The sequence below is a fragment of the Drosophila sechellia genome, chromosome X, assembly GCF_004382195.2.
Source record: "Drosophila sechellia strain sech25 chromosome X, ASM438219v1, whole genome shotgun sequence".
In the NCBI taxonomy this organism is placed as follows: domain Eukaryota; kingdom Metazoa; phylum Arthropoda; class Insecta; order Diptera; family Drosophilidae; genus Drosophila; species Drosophila sechellia.
The window spans coordinates 1,348,017-1,362,608 of NC_045954.1; the positions used below are offsets into that span (position 1 = coordinate 1,348,017).

A 14,592-nucleotide genomic window follows, 5' to 3' on the forward strand; every position below is an offset into this window, starting at 1 on the left:
CGACCGGCGGCGTCTGAGTTAGGGCACCACTTCTTCCCCATCCCTCCTTTCGCCCGCCTCGTTTGTGGGCCCTCTTTTTCCGCTGCAAGCCAGCAAGCCAGCCCCCGCCCCTTCGATGTCGTCACTCTGGCTGGTGGCAATCAGCTGTTCGGCTCCTCTTCGTCAGCTGTCGGCTGCTGCGGCGCCACTGCGCACGCGTCGCTGGAAGTCCGGCGGCTCTGTCACATGTTTTTCGAGCACGCTCAAGCGCGAAGCGACGCGAACGGACACGACCACCTCTTCCAGTGTGCCAGAAAGAGCAAGAGCGAGCGGAAGGCGCGGCCGAAGGCGAGCCGACTCCTCAGTGTGTTAGTGTGTTTTGCGTGGAAGAGGAGGTGTGTGAGTGTCGGCGGCGGGTGTTGGGTGGTGTGTGGTGGAAGTGCTAACGGTAACGGTCGCCTAGCGGTAACGGTAACGGGAACGACAGGCGCAATAGCAGAGAAGCCAGGAGACTCACATTCACAATCAGAATCAGAAACAGAAACAGAATCGGAATCATTGTCAAGACCCCCAGTCAACAGCAGTGCGACAGGAGAGTTGCAAAATCACAAATTAGCGAGAAATCAAGCGAAAAATCCACGAAATTCGAGAGAGCTGCAGCGGTAAATGCTAAGTGCGAATTACTAAATGCCAGCGCCCGAACCAGCGCCAATCAATCAATTAGGCCCAGTGGGGGTGCTACCACAGCCCCACCAGCAACAATACGGCCGGAGAGAGCAGCCGGGGACACAGTGACAGCGACAGAGATAGCGACATAGAGCGAGAGAGAGAGACATAGAGAAAGTGCAAGAGAGAGAGCGTGGCGGCAGTGACAGCAGTTAAAAATCAATATCCGTCTAAAGTTTATTTCGGTTTCGGTTCGGACACCTTGGAAACTTGAAGTTTCCCTAGCCGAAATTTCCATCAAAATCTATACAACCCAAAAATAAAAAAAAAAAACTCAACGCCATTAACTTGCCAATCGCGTCCGCTTCGTGCTACAAATTTAAGAACTTTTTCGCGAAAGTAATCGTGTGTCCATTTTGTGCTAAGTCCGAACCATAGAGTTAACGAAGTAATCAACAGTTTACGAACAACTTGCTCCATCCATGCCGCGTGTGCTAGTTAAGCTGCAAACGCTGCAACCAGTCTAATCCGCACAGCTAATCCACGTCCAACCGAAAGGTGAGTACCGCAATCCCAAGTCGAGTGAGTGTGTGTGGATCAATGAGTGTGTCGTAGGTCAGAGCTTTCGTGCTTCATGATCAGCCAGGCAGCAGCTCTGCATGTTGCATGTTGGATCCGCAGCTGCATCGGCATCTTCATCTGCATCTGCATCCCAAGCCATGAATTTGCGGCACAGCAGGAGGCACTGCCACCAAGCTGTTCGAAATCCCTCGCTTGGATGCCTCGCGCTCAGCTGAGCGTTACACAAGCACACACAAGCGCAGACCGCAGCAAGAGTCAGCTGTTCGTATACCCGAGTCCATGTCCCCATCTCCATCCCCACCGCACTGCCCACAGCTCCCCATGGCGCCTGCCCCATGGAACAGCCGGCAAACCGACATTCGCACGAATGCCAAATCGATATCCCCCTCTGCCGCTGGCAGCTGTTTCCAGCTAGCAGTTCCACCGGTGGAAAATCAGATGGTCGGTGGGGGAGGCTACCGGTCGCTTCCATCACTTCCAGCCCAAATGGATCATTGAAAGCCGCTAGGAGATTTACAACTACCGGTGTCATTGTGATCGCACTTATATTATATTATATTATATTATGTATGTATGTACGTACATATATCACATTTATGTTATAACAAATTAACGTTATGCACACGCTATATATGTATGCATGTATTTGTTAAGATTAGTCATCGTTGACTGGATAGGGATCATGCTGAGTTTTCGGAAACGGACTGGAAATTATGAGATTTCGTAAGCGTTGAGACGACTTCCAGTCGCACTCCGATTTCCCGTTGTCCGATTGTCGAGCGATTTCTTTTTCGATTCTTTGCCACTTGCAATCGCCGTTCAGTCTTTTGTGTTATTGACCAGCTGCCGAAAGCCGGCACCAACAGCTGACCACGCGTAAGGAGTCCAGAGCAAGTGCGTCCGTCAAGTTGGCTTCAGGAGTTGGGAAAAATCGACAATGACTTACGAAATACGGAGAGTGGGAGCTGGGGCACAGGGGCTGTGGGCGAGGGTCGCAACGATGCCGGTGCCATAAAGTGCCGGTACGGAGAAGCAAAGCGAGGCCCATAACCGCTAACTGGAAGCGGCGAGCCACCGATTCCGCATCCGAAAGAACCCGAGTCATCCCTTGGACGCCACGAACCCACAAGTCGGCCCCAACGAAGGGCATCCAAGTTGCGAATACCCTTGCCGAGCGGGGTATTGCGGTAGTTAAATGGAAAGTCACGAAGTTCCTTACCAAGTTTGAAATCAGCTACCGATGGGTACAAGATTTTGAGGTGCAAATATCTCAGCTCTGGACTGCCAAACTTTGGATGTGGGAGTGAATTAGGTGCATCGGTTAGATAAACACGGAAAGGGTATTCGATTCGGGTTGTGGAAAGGACTGTCGGCTTGGAAAGGAGCACAGCTGAGTGGAAAGAGCGGGACGGCGCTACGGGGAGCGACAGAGAGCGAGCGAGCGAGCCTGCGCCCAGCTGGAAGTTCCAATTGCGGCGGCAACGCAACTGGAGTTGCCGACAACTGAAACCGACTGCCGACGACTGTCGGCCGAGTGGCAAGTGGCAAGTGGCGTTGGCGTTGGCGTCGCTGCCCCACTGGCATCTTCGCTTCGTGGTGCACGATGGCTCGGGCCAAGAATCAGTCGTCGTCGAGCTTTCAAACCGTTTGCAGCGAGCGCCAGAGCAGCACCGCCAAGGATCCCTGTCCATCCAGTCGAGCCTGAAACTCCAGCCACAAACAGCCAAGAAGCAGCAGCAGCAAGCAGCCGCGAAGCAGCAGCAAGCGAAAGCAGCAAGCAGAGAAAGGGACAGAGACAGAGTGAAAGAGAGCCAAAGTAAATTGGCCAGAAAGAAGTTTTTCTTTCGCCTAATTCTTTTTTTTCGCTGTGTGTGTGAGTGTGTGGAGTGGTGTGGCATGGTGTGCCATGGTGTGCCATGGTGTGGCATGGTTGTGGTGTGCCCATTGATTGTGAACCTTTTTTTTTTTGCTAGTGCACCTTTTTTTCTGTGGCTTCTTGCGGCTTCTTGCAGCAATGGTGGTATCACATAACCAACAGCACGTGCTGAGTGGGCACTTCCTTTCCGTCCAGTGAAAGCGCCGCTGCAGCCGGAGTTGCATCGATTATTCCGGTGCCGCTGGCCTGGGCTGCGATCAAAGGAACTGCTCCCGAAATAGCCGCCTCATCCAGCATTTCCGCACTCGGCCGGCGGGCAGGGAAAGTCGAGGACGAAGGCCCAGCCCGATCTCACCCTCCATGTGTGAAGTGCCGGCAGCTCCAAGAACGCAAAATTCAAAAATAACCAAAAAGAGTGCGATGAATCATCGCGGGCCTCGGATACGGCACTTCGTGCAACTCCGGCGCAATGGAGCGCGTCGCTTTTGGCCACGGGCACGCGACCAAACTGCAGTTTCTAGGGGAGAACCTGCAGGATTGCGCCAGCCGGGCGGCTCCCGCTCCCATACACATGCAGACAGACGTACGAGAAAGGAGTTCGTGCTAGCTGCTTTTTATAGTTATCGCCCCGGCAGGCTGAAACAGGCCCAAACACAAAGGGGGTGGCACGATGACGACGCCTTCAACGTCGCCGTTTCCATCGCCATCGTTGCCATGGAGCGATGACGACATCTTTGCTTCACTGCTGGCACATGGGGTGCAAGGGTTGATCAGTTCGTCATGAGGGGGGCTAAAAATGAATACTGCAGTCCAACGCTGATGGTTATGGTTAAGGACCATAAAAGTTATTAAAACTACAGTTTTGTTGCGGAAGAGGAAAGGTCGTAGCCTATTCGGTAAACACTTGTCCATCACTGTTCCTCGAGCCGTGATGGTAGCACTCATATGCTTTGCAGGAGTGACCAATGGTGGTACTCGACCTATAGTAAGCCACCTTTGCGTTCGTTGCTGCCGGTCTATACGATGTGTGCAAGGCGGCCAAAGTTCAATGGATTTTATGCGCTGTAACTCCGGCTGGGCTCCGCCCTCCGCCCTCCTCTTCCTGTTCCTCTTCCTCCTGCCTCCTGTCTGTGCTGTGGGCCGTCTTTTTATAGCAGCTCCTCGGCTGTTTTCCTCGCCCGGATGCCGGCTGTCTGGCAGGTCCACCGGGAAGTGGATCGGGCGAAGCCAAGGAGGCAACTTGGGGAAGGGGAGCAACCGGGTGCTCCGAGTGGGGAAAGTAGTAGCCCTGCTCATACATGGTGCGGTGTGAATGAACGGGATGATGGGTGGCGGGTGGCGGGTGGCGGGTGGCGGGTTCGCATGTATTCCCAAGCTAACCGGCTGATTCTGCTTTTTCTTTCAGATCCGACGATTGACGAAAAGGGTCGAACGGCAAACGCGAAGAAAGTTAAGAGATAACAAACTGAAGAATCGGGAGATAAAACATAAGAACATTTAAGAACAAAACAAAAATCGAATTTTCATGTTTAAATCGCAAAACCAAAATTATCGATAAAGAAATTAAAGGAAAACCAAAGAGAGAAAAACCAAATATAAAGTAAATTGCTACCAGTAAACGCTAGTCCAAATCTTCACTATATGAATATATGTATACTATATATATTTAACTAATAATACTTCAAGAGAACACGCCAATTGCCGCAACTTTACTCCAACCCGTAAAAAAGCAAAGATTTCCATTAAACAAACGCAAAATACCAAATACCTAACAACACAGCTTCGAAGTGTGCACAATAACAAAGTAAAAAGTTATTAACCAAAACCAAAGAAAGACACCCAAATCAAAACCAAGACAAATTATTATTAAACAAAACCGAAAACCGAAAGACAATTAAGCAAAGTCGAAGAAAAACTGCGCCAAAGTCACGGCCAGCAAACACAAAGTACAACAAACAAACACAAACACAAACACAAACACATACACAAGCAACAAGCAGCAAAAGCAACAGCAGTTGCGAAGTGAAGCGTTTCCACTGACCACGCCCACTCCCCGCGGCTGAGCAATCCGCCCCTTGCAGCAATTTTCCGATTTGGCAGCGCATCGTTTCCGAGAAATCTTGCGTGCGCCGGGAAAACTGAAGCGCCAGTGTTAACAAGAGAACACCCAGAGTACACCCTCTTTTTTTTCGAGTGTGCGAACCAGTTTTTTTTTGTGTGTGACCCAAACCAAAGGCAAGAACAACAGCCACAACTGCACCAACTGTGATGGGAGATCAGCCAAAGGCAACGACAACCACCGGAGGAGCAGCTGGCCCAGTTCCTGAAGGCGACGCCGTGATGGCCACCACCAACCAGGACGCACTGGCCAAGGGCGCAGGAGACGGTCCTGCCCAAAACGCTGCTCAGGAGCCAGGACAGGCGGAGCACGGTGAGCACGGTGAGCACGGTGAGCACGGTGAGCACGGTGAGCACGGTGAGCCCGGGGATGCTGGCGATGGCGGCGACGATGGCGCCACCGATGCCGGGGCCAGCTCGCTGCCCCCATCCGAGATTGGTGGGCGAGCGCCCCTGGACACGGCCTGCTCGGACGCCGACGGAGGAGCCCCCTCCAGCCTGGCCGGCGGAATTGTGGGTCCGCCCAGCCCGCTCACCGGCTGCTACCTCCTAATCGTCCTGGGCGAGCCGCACTCCGAGGAGCACAAGGACAATATCTTGCAGCATCTGCTCAAGGGTGAGTTCAAGTCTTATATTCCTTACCTTATGTTGTTTCACACGGCCACGATTTCGACACCTGGGAGTGTGGAACATAACACGATGGTTGGCCTTTGTAATCTTGCAAGTGGAGAGTATTCAATGTTACTGTCCGATTTGCATAGGTTTGTTGATCCTCGATATTCAAGCAGAAAATTCGTGCCGCTTGTTTGCCAGTGAAATTTTCGAATTGGCAAAAAACCGAGGCCAAGAAAATATCATTGGATTAAATGCATATTGCGATGCGAGAGTAGAAAGTAAGGGAATGCAAATGAGGATTGGGAGTCCATGATTGAATGCCCATGGTCGCGGTCGCGGTCAAGCCTGGCCGATTCGCGTCGCGTGTCCCGTTTGGGCCCACACCACACACCACAAACCCGTTTCAGACTCCCGTCTCCACTCCATTCCAATTAGGAGCGATCCACCCACTCCGTCCAGCCTCTCCAGCATTTTCACACTTTGCTGGCCGCCGTCGTCTCGTCTGCTGCTGCTTCTAATTAGCAGGTGGAGTGGCTGGAGCGGGGCTGCGGATGGTGGATGTTGGGTAGTAGCTTCCACTAGCTGTTCCAGCTTCATCTTTCACTTTTCTCTGCCATGCTCCAACGCACAGATTCTGATCTGATAGTGAGAGGAAATAGGAGAGGTAATCTGCCATAGCCCCGAAAGAAACGATAGGCCATTCATTTGTGATACGATTTGGTTTGTTTGGTTAGAAGTATCTAATACCCAATCACTGGAAGGGGAGGAGAAATGAGAAGTGCTGACTCGTGGGTTCACTGTAAGGGGCTTGTCCCGGTGCGAAGCCTCCTTGCCACTAGCTGGTAGGCACTCCAATTACGCGCTGCCTGTTAATCGCGTTTCCATTTCCGTGCTCACGGACAGACCAGGTCAGTGCGCTCCACGTTCGTGTCCTGGTTGCTGGTTGTCGTGCTGGGTGCAAAGTCCTGTCCGCAAATTCAATCGGGAATGTCGCTGGTAATTCGATTTAAGCAAATTGCGCATGAAAGTATGCAGGCTTCTGATGCGAGGCTGCAGTGCACCCACTTTGCCGGTTTAATTAAAATCGAAAGCATACCCGCACCCAGAAACTGGGAGGCAGGACAAACAGAGGCGAATTGTTTACTTTTAATTGTATTAATTATTTTCATGTTGATTGCATTACAAACAGCACCATGCAAACAACAACGCCAGCTTCAGTAAAAAAAGGGCAATTGGGTCAGAGTTGTGAGCTCTGCGCCGCGTACAAATACAGATACAGATACAAATCCGGATACAGATACATATACAGGTGCAGATGCAGATGCAGTGCGCAGCAGACTGCAGATTATTAACAAATATTTGATTTATGCAGGCGACAAGCCGGAATGGCTGAATGGGAATGGGAACGTGACTAGGGAAAAGGGTAAACACCAACTAGCCCATCGGGAGCACGGAATCCCCCAGAATTCGTACGGTTGAGGATGTGCCATAATTGCCGGACACGAAACTGCTCCCACTCGCCCTACCACACGGAAATTGCGAAACTTTGCCCGTGCGACACCGAAAATTAGTCAGCAGCCGGAGTCGGGGATGTGGATTACCTGTAGGTTTAGCCACAGCTGGCAAAAAAAGGCTAAAAAAATACTATTTGCTCAGCTCCGCGAGTGTGCACTGAGCAAATAGCCGGTCAGTGGTGTTGAAAAAGGGGAACAAATGTGGCGGCCCTCTTTTTTAATTGATTTCAAAAGTGCGGCGGTAGTTCAGCGGAAGTCGAAGAATAAAAAACACAAAAACTAGCCACATTGAATAGTTTATCCCATTGTCCTATTTTTCTGTCCCATCGATTGTTTTACTCCAATGACAAAAACCACAAAATGGATTTTGAGCCTTCTCCTCCAGATTTTTGTCGACTTCACTTTGCCGCTCCATGTTGATCGATTATATTGTAACAACTAGTACGTGGCCCAACTGCAGTCGGTCTGCCTGGAACCTTACCGATTTCGAATCCCTTTTAATTAACTTAAAAATTAATCAATAAAAAAGAGTGACTTTCAAGTCGGCCACTCGCGGAAGGGTGGGGAATCACATAACATTATTATGACAACTGTTGTCGAAAAAGGCCAAAGAGCAGAGGGTGGTGATGGGCGTGGCACGAAAATGTGTGTAGGCCCGAAAATCGATCAAATAAACGGGTAGACAGGGCAGAGACAAGCAGGCCAGGGAGGCCCGAGGCGAAGAAGACGCGTGACAAGCTTCGATTTTGTTGATATTTTTAGACGGACCCCGGGGAGGGGGATGGCTCCCGGGGGACTGAGTCCTCGGACTGCGTGACAATGGCCCGGGATACGACAGCTGGACGATGGCGCACAGGATGCCGTCGGCGGCGACAGAAATCTCTTCCCAGGCAACATGCTACGTGACCCTGTTGGTGCCATCCAAAGCCCCGAAAAGCTGGACACGTACAAAGTTTCGCTGACAATGCAATGACAGGAATTTCAGCTGCACTCACTTCACTGCTCGCAATGCAAAAGGGGAAAGCCATGCACTCTGCTGACAGCCAACTAAACCAGTACCGCTCGATCCCGAAGTGTGCGGCAGGAAAGGATGTAACTTTGCTGCATTTTGGGATCCTGCACAGAGTTCACTCGAATGCTTCAGCCTACATCTAGGCAACTTACATACTTACGCAGTTAGCAAGCCTCGGAGATTCATTCGTATATGATATTGTTGCGAATATAGTGTTGAAACAGCTTATACCTTGAGCTTCACCTCATGTTCACCACAGGCGTATGCGGCGTATACGCAATAATCGATTTTGAATAGAAAAACCCTTAGGAAGAAGTGGGGCGTAGTGCTGGGTGGCCATGTTGGTGGTGCACAGTGTACAGTGGACCGTCTCCGGCCAAGCCGAACCACACTTGCGTCATCAATCCGCACATAGACAGACGCACACAAACACAGGGACGGACAGGCGGGGACATTAAAAATGCTTTTATTGCAAATTAATTGCTTTGAAGTGCATTGGAGGGCAGCACACCAACATAGCCTGTTACACTTTCGTATGGTCACAGATCATGCGACGCACCCGTGGTCAGCCGCAGACCACGCCCAAACCCAGCCTACCCCCTTGACCTCTGCCCTCTGGCCTCCGGGCCATGCCCTGTGGTCTGTTTTCTGTTTCTGGCCCAGCTCATGTTACGTTCGTTTCATTTTAATTAGTTTGCGCCCAGGTCGTTTCTGTTTCGCTTTGAGCTTCGTGATGAGCGTGTCATTAAATTTGCAATTTAATTTCTCATTATTCTAATGAAACTGGAGACGAACGACCGAATCGGAAAAGGTGTTCGAAAGCGGCGCTTGGCGAATCTTTAGACGATGCGGATTGCGCTGACCTTTGGCCCGAAAAAGAGTTTGGAAAAGGATTCGGCCGAGAAGTGAGCTAATTAGCTGGTAACTGCTAACTGCTTGTTGATGGCCCGGCCCACTTGACCACAAAATTGAATTGTCCACACGAATGCGAAATTCATGAGCAACAACTCATGCGTTGGGGCAAGGATAAGTTGGCAGGATAAAGTGCCGCCGTGCAACTATCACTGCGGCATCTGATCCCCAAACACTTTTTGGCCCAAAGTTTCGACCAACAAGAAGGAGAAAATAAAAGCCATTTCCGAGCGGCAATTTCATGAATTCTCTCAACTGCCTTGGCAATGCCGTAAAGAAAATGGTGTGCCCATAAGCCCCACGATCCAATTCCCAGTTTATACTACTCGTATATATATATGTCGGCGCGGGCAGTTCGTGCTGTGTATGAGTGTGAGGCATTTCCCACGAATCTGGCCGACGCGGGCAGTTCGTTGTATGAGTGTGAGGCATTTCGCAGGAATGTTATTTCATCATTATTTGGCAATTGCATCAGCCTCTAATTGAGTTGCGATTGGCTGATGGCATTTGGTAGTTTTGGAAGGTACCGTTTTAGCGCGGCGACAGCGCCACAACGCTGTCGCCGAGCGTGGTTCGATGGTAGGCACAAAAGAAGAAGTGTGCGACGCAAGTCAGTTCAATTCTAGACTTCGACCACCGAAACTCGCTGCGCGATTAGAAAATGGAACAGTTTAATGACGCGTTTATATCAGAAGTGGGATCGGGCTCGGCACCTAACAACGAAGCTGAGCCGTGGAAAGCTCTAATAGAGTTGCAAAATAAAAACTTAACAGAACTCGTTAAAACATTTCAAGCAACGATTTCCGAAAAAACAAACAAAATCGCGGTTGTGCTGCCAAAATTCAATGCAGACCTTGTTGGCGCCGATGCGTCGGCATGGTGCTCTACTGCGAACATTATTTTGGCAGAAAATGATATAAAAGGTAGTGCCCTTGTGACGGTGTTAAGTGCAGCGATGGAAGGTAGTGCCTCACAATGGCTTGCGCGGACTTGTTATCCAGAAATGAATTGGCCCGAGTTCAAGCAACTATTCATTCAACAGTTCACTAATGTTGAAACACCAGCGGCTATGTTTCTGACAATGCTAACTAACAGTCCGAGCGACGGTGAATGCCTTTCGAATTATGCTGGTCGTATGATGACGTCGCTTATGGTGAAATGGCGTGAAATGGATGTAGAGGAGATCGCAGCTTCCGTAACGCTTGCTAGGCTGGCTCAAGTTGATAGCAGATTGCAGCGCATGACCTTCACCTCAAATGTGCGCACCAGAAGTGATTTGCAAACCGAGTTAAAAGCATTCACATTCAACAAAAGGAAGATGACGTCGCGGGAAGAAATGTCTTTGCTTGACATCAAGAGGCAAAAACTTTCAACAATTAAGTGTCACTTCTGTGGAAAGTTAGGCCACAAGATCAACGAATGCAGAGTTAGACAGCTGCAAAATTTTTCGTCTCGTGCTATGGACCGTAATGGCAGCAGCGCATTTGGTCACCGTCAAAAATCTGATGTAACCTGCTTCAAGTGTGGAGAGCGTGGCCATATTTCTACACAATGCAGTAAACAAAAAACGGACAACAGCAAGGATACACATACTGTAAAGAGAGTGCAACTGTGCGAAGTTGTTGAGCCTAAAGGAGAGATGGTTCATCAAGGAATGACATTTGCTACAACGTTTGACTCTGGCGCGGAGTGTTCATTAATCAAACAACAGATAAGTGCTAAGCTAGCTGGTAAAAGATTAAATAATGTTGTGAGGTTGGAAGGTATTGGCAATGGCAGCGTTTGCAGCACATTGCAAATACTTACCAACGTAAATATTAATAATTATCAGATTGAGATTTTGTTTCATGTTTTAGACAATAATTATATGAAAAATGACATAATTATTGGTCGAGAAATATTGTCGCCTGGATTTAATGTCATAATTTCACCAGGGAAATTTGAAATTGTTAAAACAAAAACTGTTAATAATTGTGTTAACGAAGATAAATTTTATGACTTAGACACAGGTCTTGTTGGTGAAGACTGTGATGAATTAAAAAGTTTGTTGGAAAATTATTCAAAATATTTTATCAATGGGATTCCTTTGTCTAGAGTTAGTTCGGGTAAAATGAAAATTAAACTAAATGACCCAAGAAAAATTGTCCAAAGGAGACCATACAGGCTCAGTCCAAGTGAAAGGGAATTGGTTCGAAATAAGATTAGGGAGCTATTGGAATGCAAAGTAATAAAGCCGAGTTGCTCACCCTTCGCAAGTCCCATAATGCTGGTAAACAAAAAAGACGGCTCCCATCGCTTGTGTGTAGATTACCGGGAATTAAATGGTAATACCGTTGCAGATAGATACCCTTTGCCCCTTATATCAGACCAGATAGCCAGGCTTCATGGAGCAAAATATTTCACATGCTTAGATATGGCAAGTGGATATTATCAAATACCCATGCATGAAGACTCAGTAGAGTGTACAGCGTTCGTCACTCCAGACGGACAATATGAATTCTTAGCAATGCCGTTTGGGCTTAAAAATGCGCCTTCAGTTTTTCAGCGTACCGTTATACAAGCCCTGGGAGATCTTGCTAATACATTTGTGGTCGTTTATATGGACGACGTAATGGTGGCTGCTTCAACGAAAACTGAGGCTTTAGAGAGATTAAAGATTACTCTTGACTGTCTTACGTGTGCCGGATTTTCCTTTAATATAAAAAAAATGTTCTTTTCTTAAGTCAACAGTACAATATTTGGGATATGAAGTGAGTGCAGGTGAAATTCGTCCAAATCCGCTTAAAATTGCTGCGTTAACTGCATTACCACCTCCTCAGTCGATCCCAGCTTTAAGACAATTTATAGGGCTGGCGTCTTATTTTAGGCAATTTATTCAAGGATTTTCTTGTTTTATGAAGCCCTTATATCTGTTGACCTCAGGGAAGAACGAGTTTGTTTGGGAACCAGAACATGAGCAAATAAGAAAGAAGGTTGTCTCTATACTTACACAGAAGCCAGTCTTGGTAATTTTCGACCCGCAGTATCCAATCGAGTTGCATACTGATGCAAGTTCTCGTGGATACGGTGCCATCTTGTTACATAAAATCAACAACAAGTCGCATGTCATTGAATATTTCAGTAAAGCTGCTTCACCTGCAGAGTCTCGGTACCATTCTTACGAATTGGAGACTCTTGCTGTTGTTTTGTCCATAAAACATTTTCGCCATTATTTACTGGGTAGAAATTTTGTTGTTTTCACTGACTGTAATTCCCTTAAGGCATCAAGGACTAAACATGATCTGTCTCCTAGGGCGCAAAGATGGTGGGCTTACTTACAATCGTTTACGTTTGAATTACAGTATAGAGAAGGTAAACGAATGGCTCACGCTGATTTCTTTTCAAGAAATTTACCTTCAACTAAGTTGCTGGCCACAAATTGTAAAGCTTCTGAAAAACGAGTTTGCTTGGCAGAAATTTCCAGCAACTGGCTTTTGGCTGAACAACGTCAAGATTCAGAAATAGTTAGCATCGTAAAGAAATTAAAAGACAATTCTCTTTCCATAGACGTTGCAAAAACTTATGAGTTGAGAGCAGGAATACTTTATAGAAAAATTCAGCGTAATGGTAGAACTCGATCCTTAGCAATTGTTCCTCGAGTGTTTAGATGGTCCGTGATAAACCAAATTCATGAATCGATTATGCATTTAGGATGGGAAAAGACGCTAGACAAGGCCTATGACTATTATTGGTTCGATAATATGTCCAAATATATTCGAAAATTTGTTGAAAATTGTATCACCTGCAAAATGTCAAAGTCCTCTTCTGGCAAAATTCAAGCTAGTCTTCATCCTATACCAAAAGTAAGCACACCTTGGCATACTATTCACATAGACATAAGTGGGAAGTTGAGTGGGAAGTCTGATCAAAAAGAGTATATCATCGTTCAAGTAGATGCCTTTACTAAATTTGTTTTGTTAACTCACACCCTTAAAATAGATGCTGAAAATTGCATAAATGCTGTGACGGCGGCAATATCTTTATTTGGAGTACCAAATCGTATAATAGCAGATCAGGGTAGGTGTTTTGCTAGCACAAGATTCAGTGAGTTTTGTGCACAACAAAAGATAAATTTGCATTTGATTGCAACAGGTGCAAGCAGAGCAAATGGGCAGGTTGAACGCACTATGTTTACTTTGAAAAATTTATTAACCGCAGTCGAAACTAGCAGCAGGTCTTGGCAAGATGCATTGGGAGAAATTCAGTTGGCCTTAAACTGTACGGTGAGCCGAGTGACAAAGGCAAGTCCTTTAGAATTATTTATTGGTAAAGTTGCTCGACCATTGGGGTTACTTCCACTCTGCGACACGGTTGATGAGATTGATTTGCCAGCAGTACGAGCTCAAGCAAGTCAAAATATTTCGGCTTCAGCAACATATAGCAAGACACAATTTGATAAAAACAAAGCTAGAGTTGTGGAATGCAAAGTTGGCGATTTCGTATTATTAAAAAATGAGGAGAGGCATCAAACAAAGCTTGACCCAAAGTTTAGAGGCCCTTTTGAAATAACGGAATTATTAGACGGGAATAGGTATGTGCTGAGGTCATTGACAAACAATAGGAAATATAAATATGCCCATGACGATGTGCGGAAAATGCCAGATGGTTATGTACCAGTTGAATATGAAAATGTTGAAAATGAAACTGTTGAAACAGACAGTAGTCAAAATGTTGAAAATGAAACTGTTGAAACAGACAGTAGTCAAAATGTTGAAAGTGAAACTGTTGAAACAGACAGTAGTCAAAATGTTGAAAGTGAAACTGTTGAAACAGACAGTAGTTAAAATATTAAAAGTTAAACTGTTGAAACAGACAGGACAGGGGTCCTGTAGCCTGAAGGGCTAGAAATGAAATGCAAGCACAAATGCAAAACAGTTGTTTTGATCATGGCGTGTAGAGCATAAGATATGATGTTTAAAATTTTTTTTTAGGTTTAAGGATAATAAAAAAAAAAAAAAAAAAAAAAAAAAAAAATAATAATAATAATAATAATAATAATGAATGAATTTGAAGATTACGTTTGTCAATGTTTAGTAGCGGTTTTGTAAGAAAACTTATCCTTGTTAAACTGAAATTTTTATAATTTGTTAATAAAAATGTTTTATGTATATCGCAAAGTATATTTTGGAAGTATTGCACGAGGTCGTGTAATGGTCAGGATGGCCGTGTCGGCGCGGGCAGTTCGTGCTGTGTATGAGTGTGAGGCATTTCCCACGAATCTGGCCGACGCGGGCAGTTCGTTGTATGAGTGTGAGGCATTTCGCAGGAATGTTATTTCA

General features: G+C 46.9%; 1 protein-coding gene across 4 annotated transcripts in view; it reads left to right on the forward strand.

The window, feature by feature from the left end:
• Positions 1-14,592, forward strand: part of LOC6615983 (microtubule-associated protein futsch) — a 57,017-nt gene that overhangs the window by 8,249 nt on the left and 34,176 nt on the right. Inside the window, exons 1-2 of one of the 4 annotated variants that reach the window (XM_032725894.1) lie at positions 513-1,203; positions 4,509-5,837. In XM_032725894.1, coding sequence (XP_032581785.1) covers positions 5,372-5,837 — 466 coding nt within the window. In that variant the 5' untranslated portion in view covers positions 513-1,203; positions 4,509-5,371. Of the gene's footprint in view, positions 1-512; positions 1,204-2,856; positions 3,044-3,081; positions 3,101-4,508; positions 5,838-14,592 lie in introns of those variants that run through there. The other 3 variants (XM_032725893.1, XM_032725895.1, XM_032725896.1) reach the window with 3 other exon arrangements.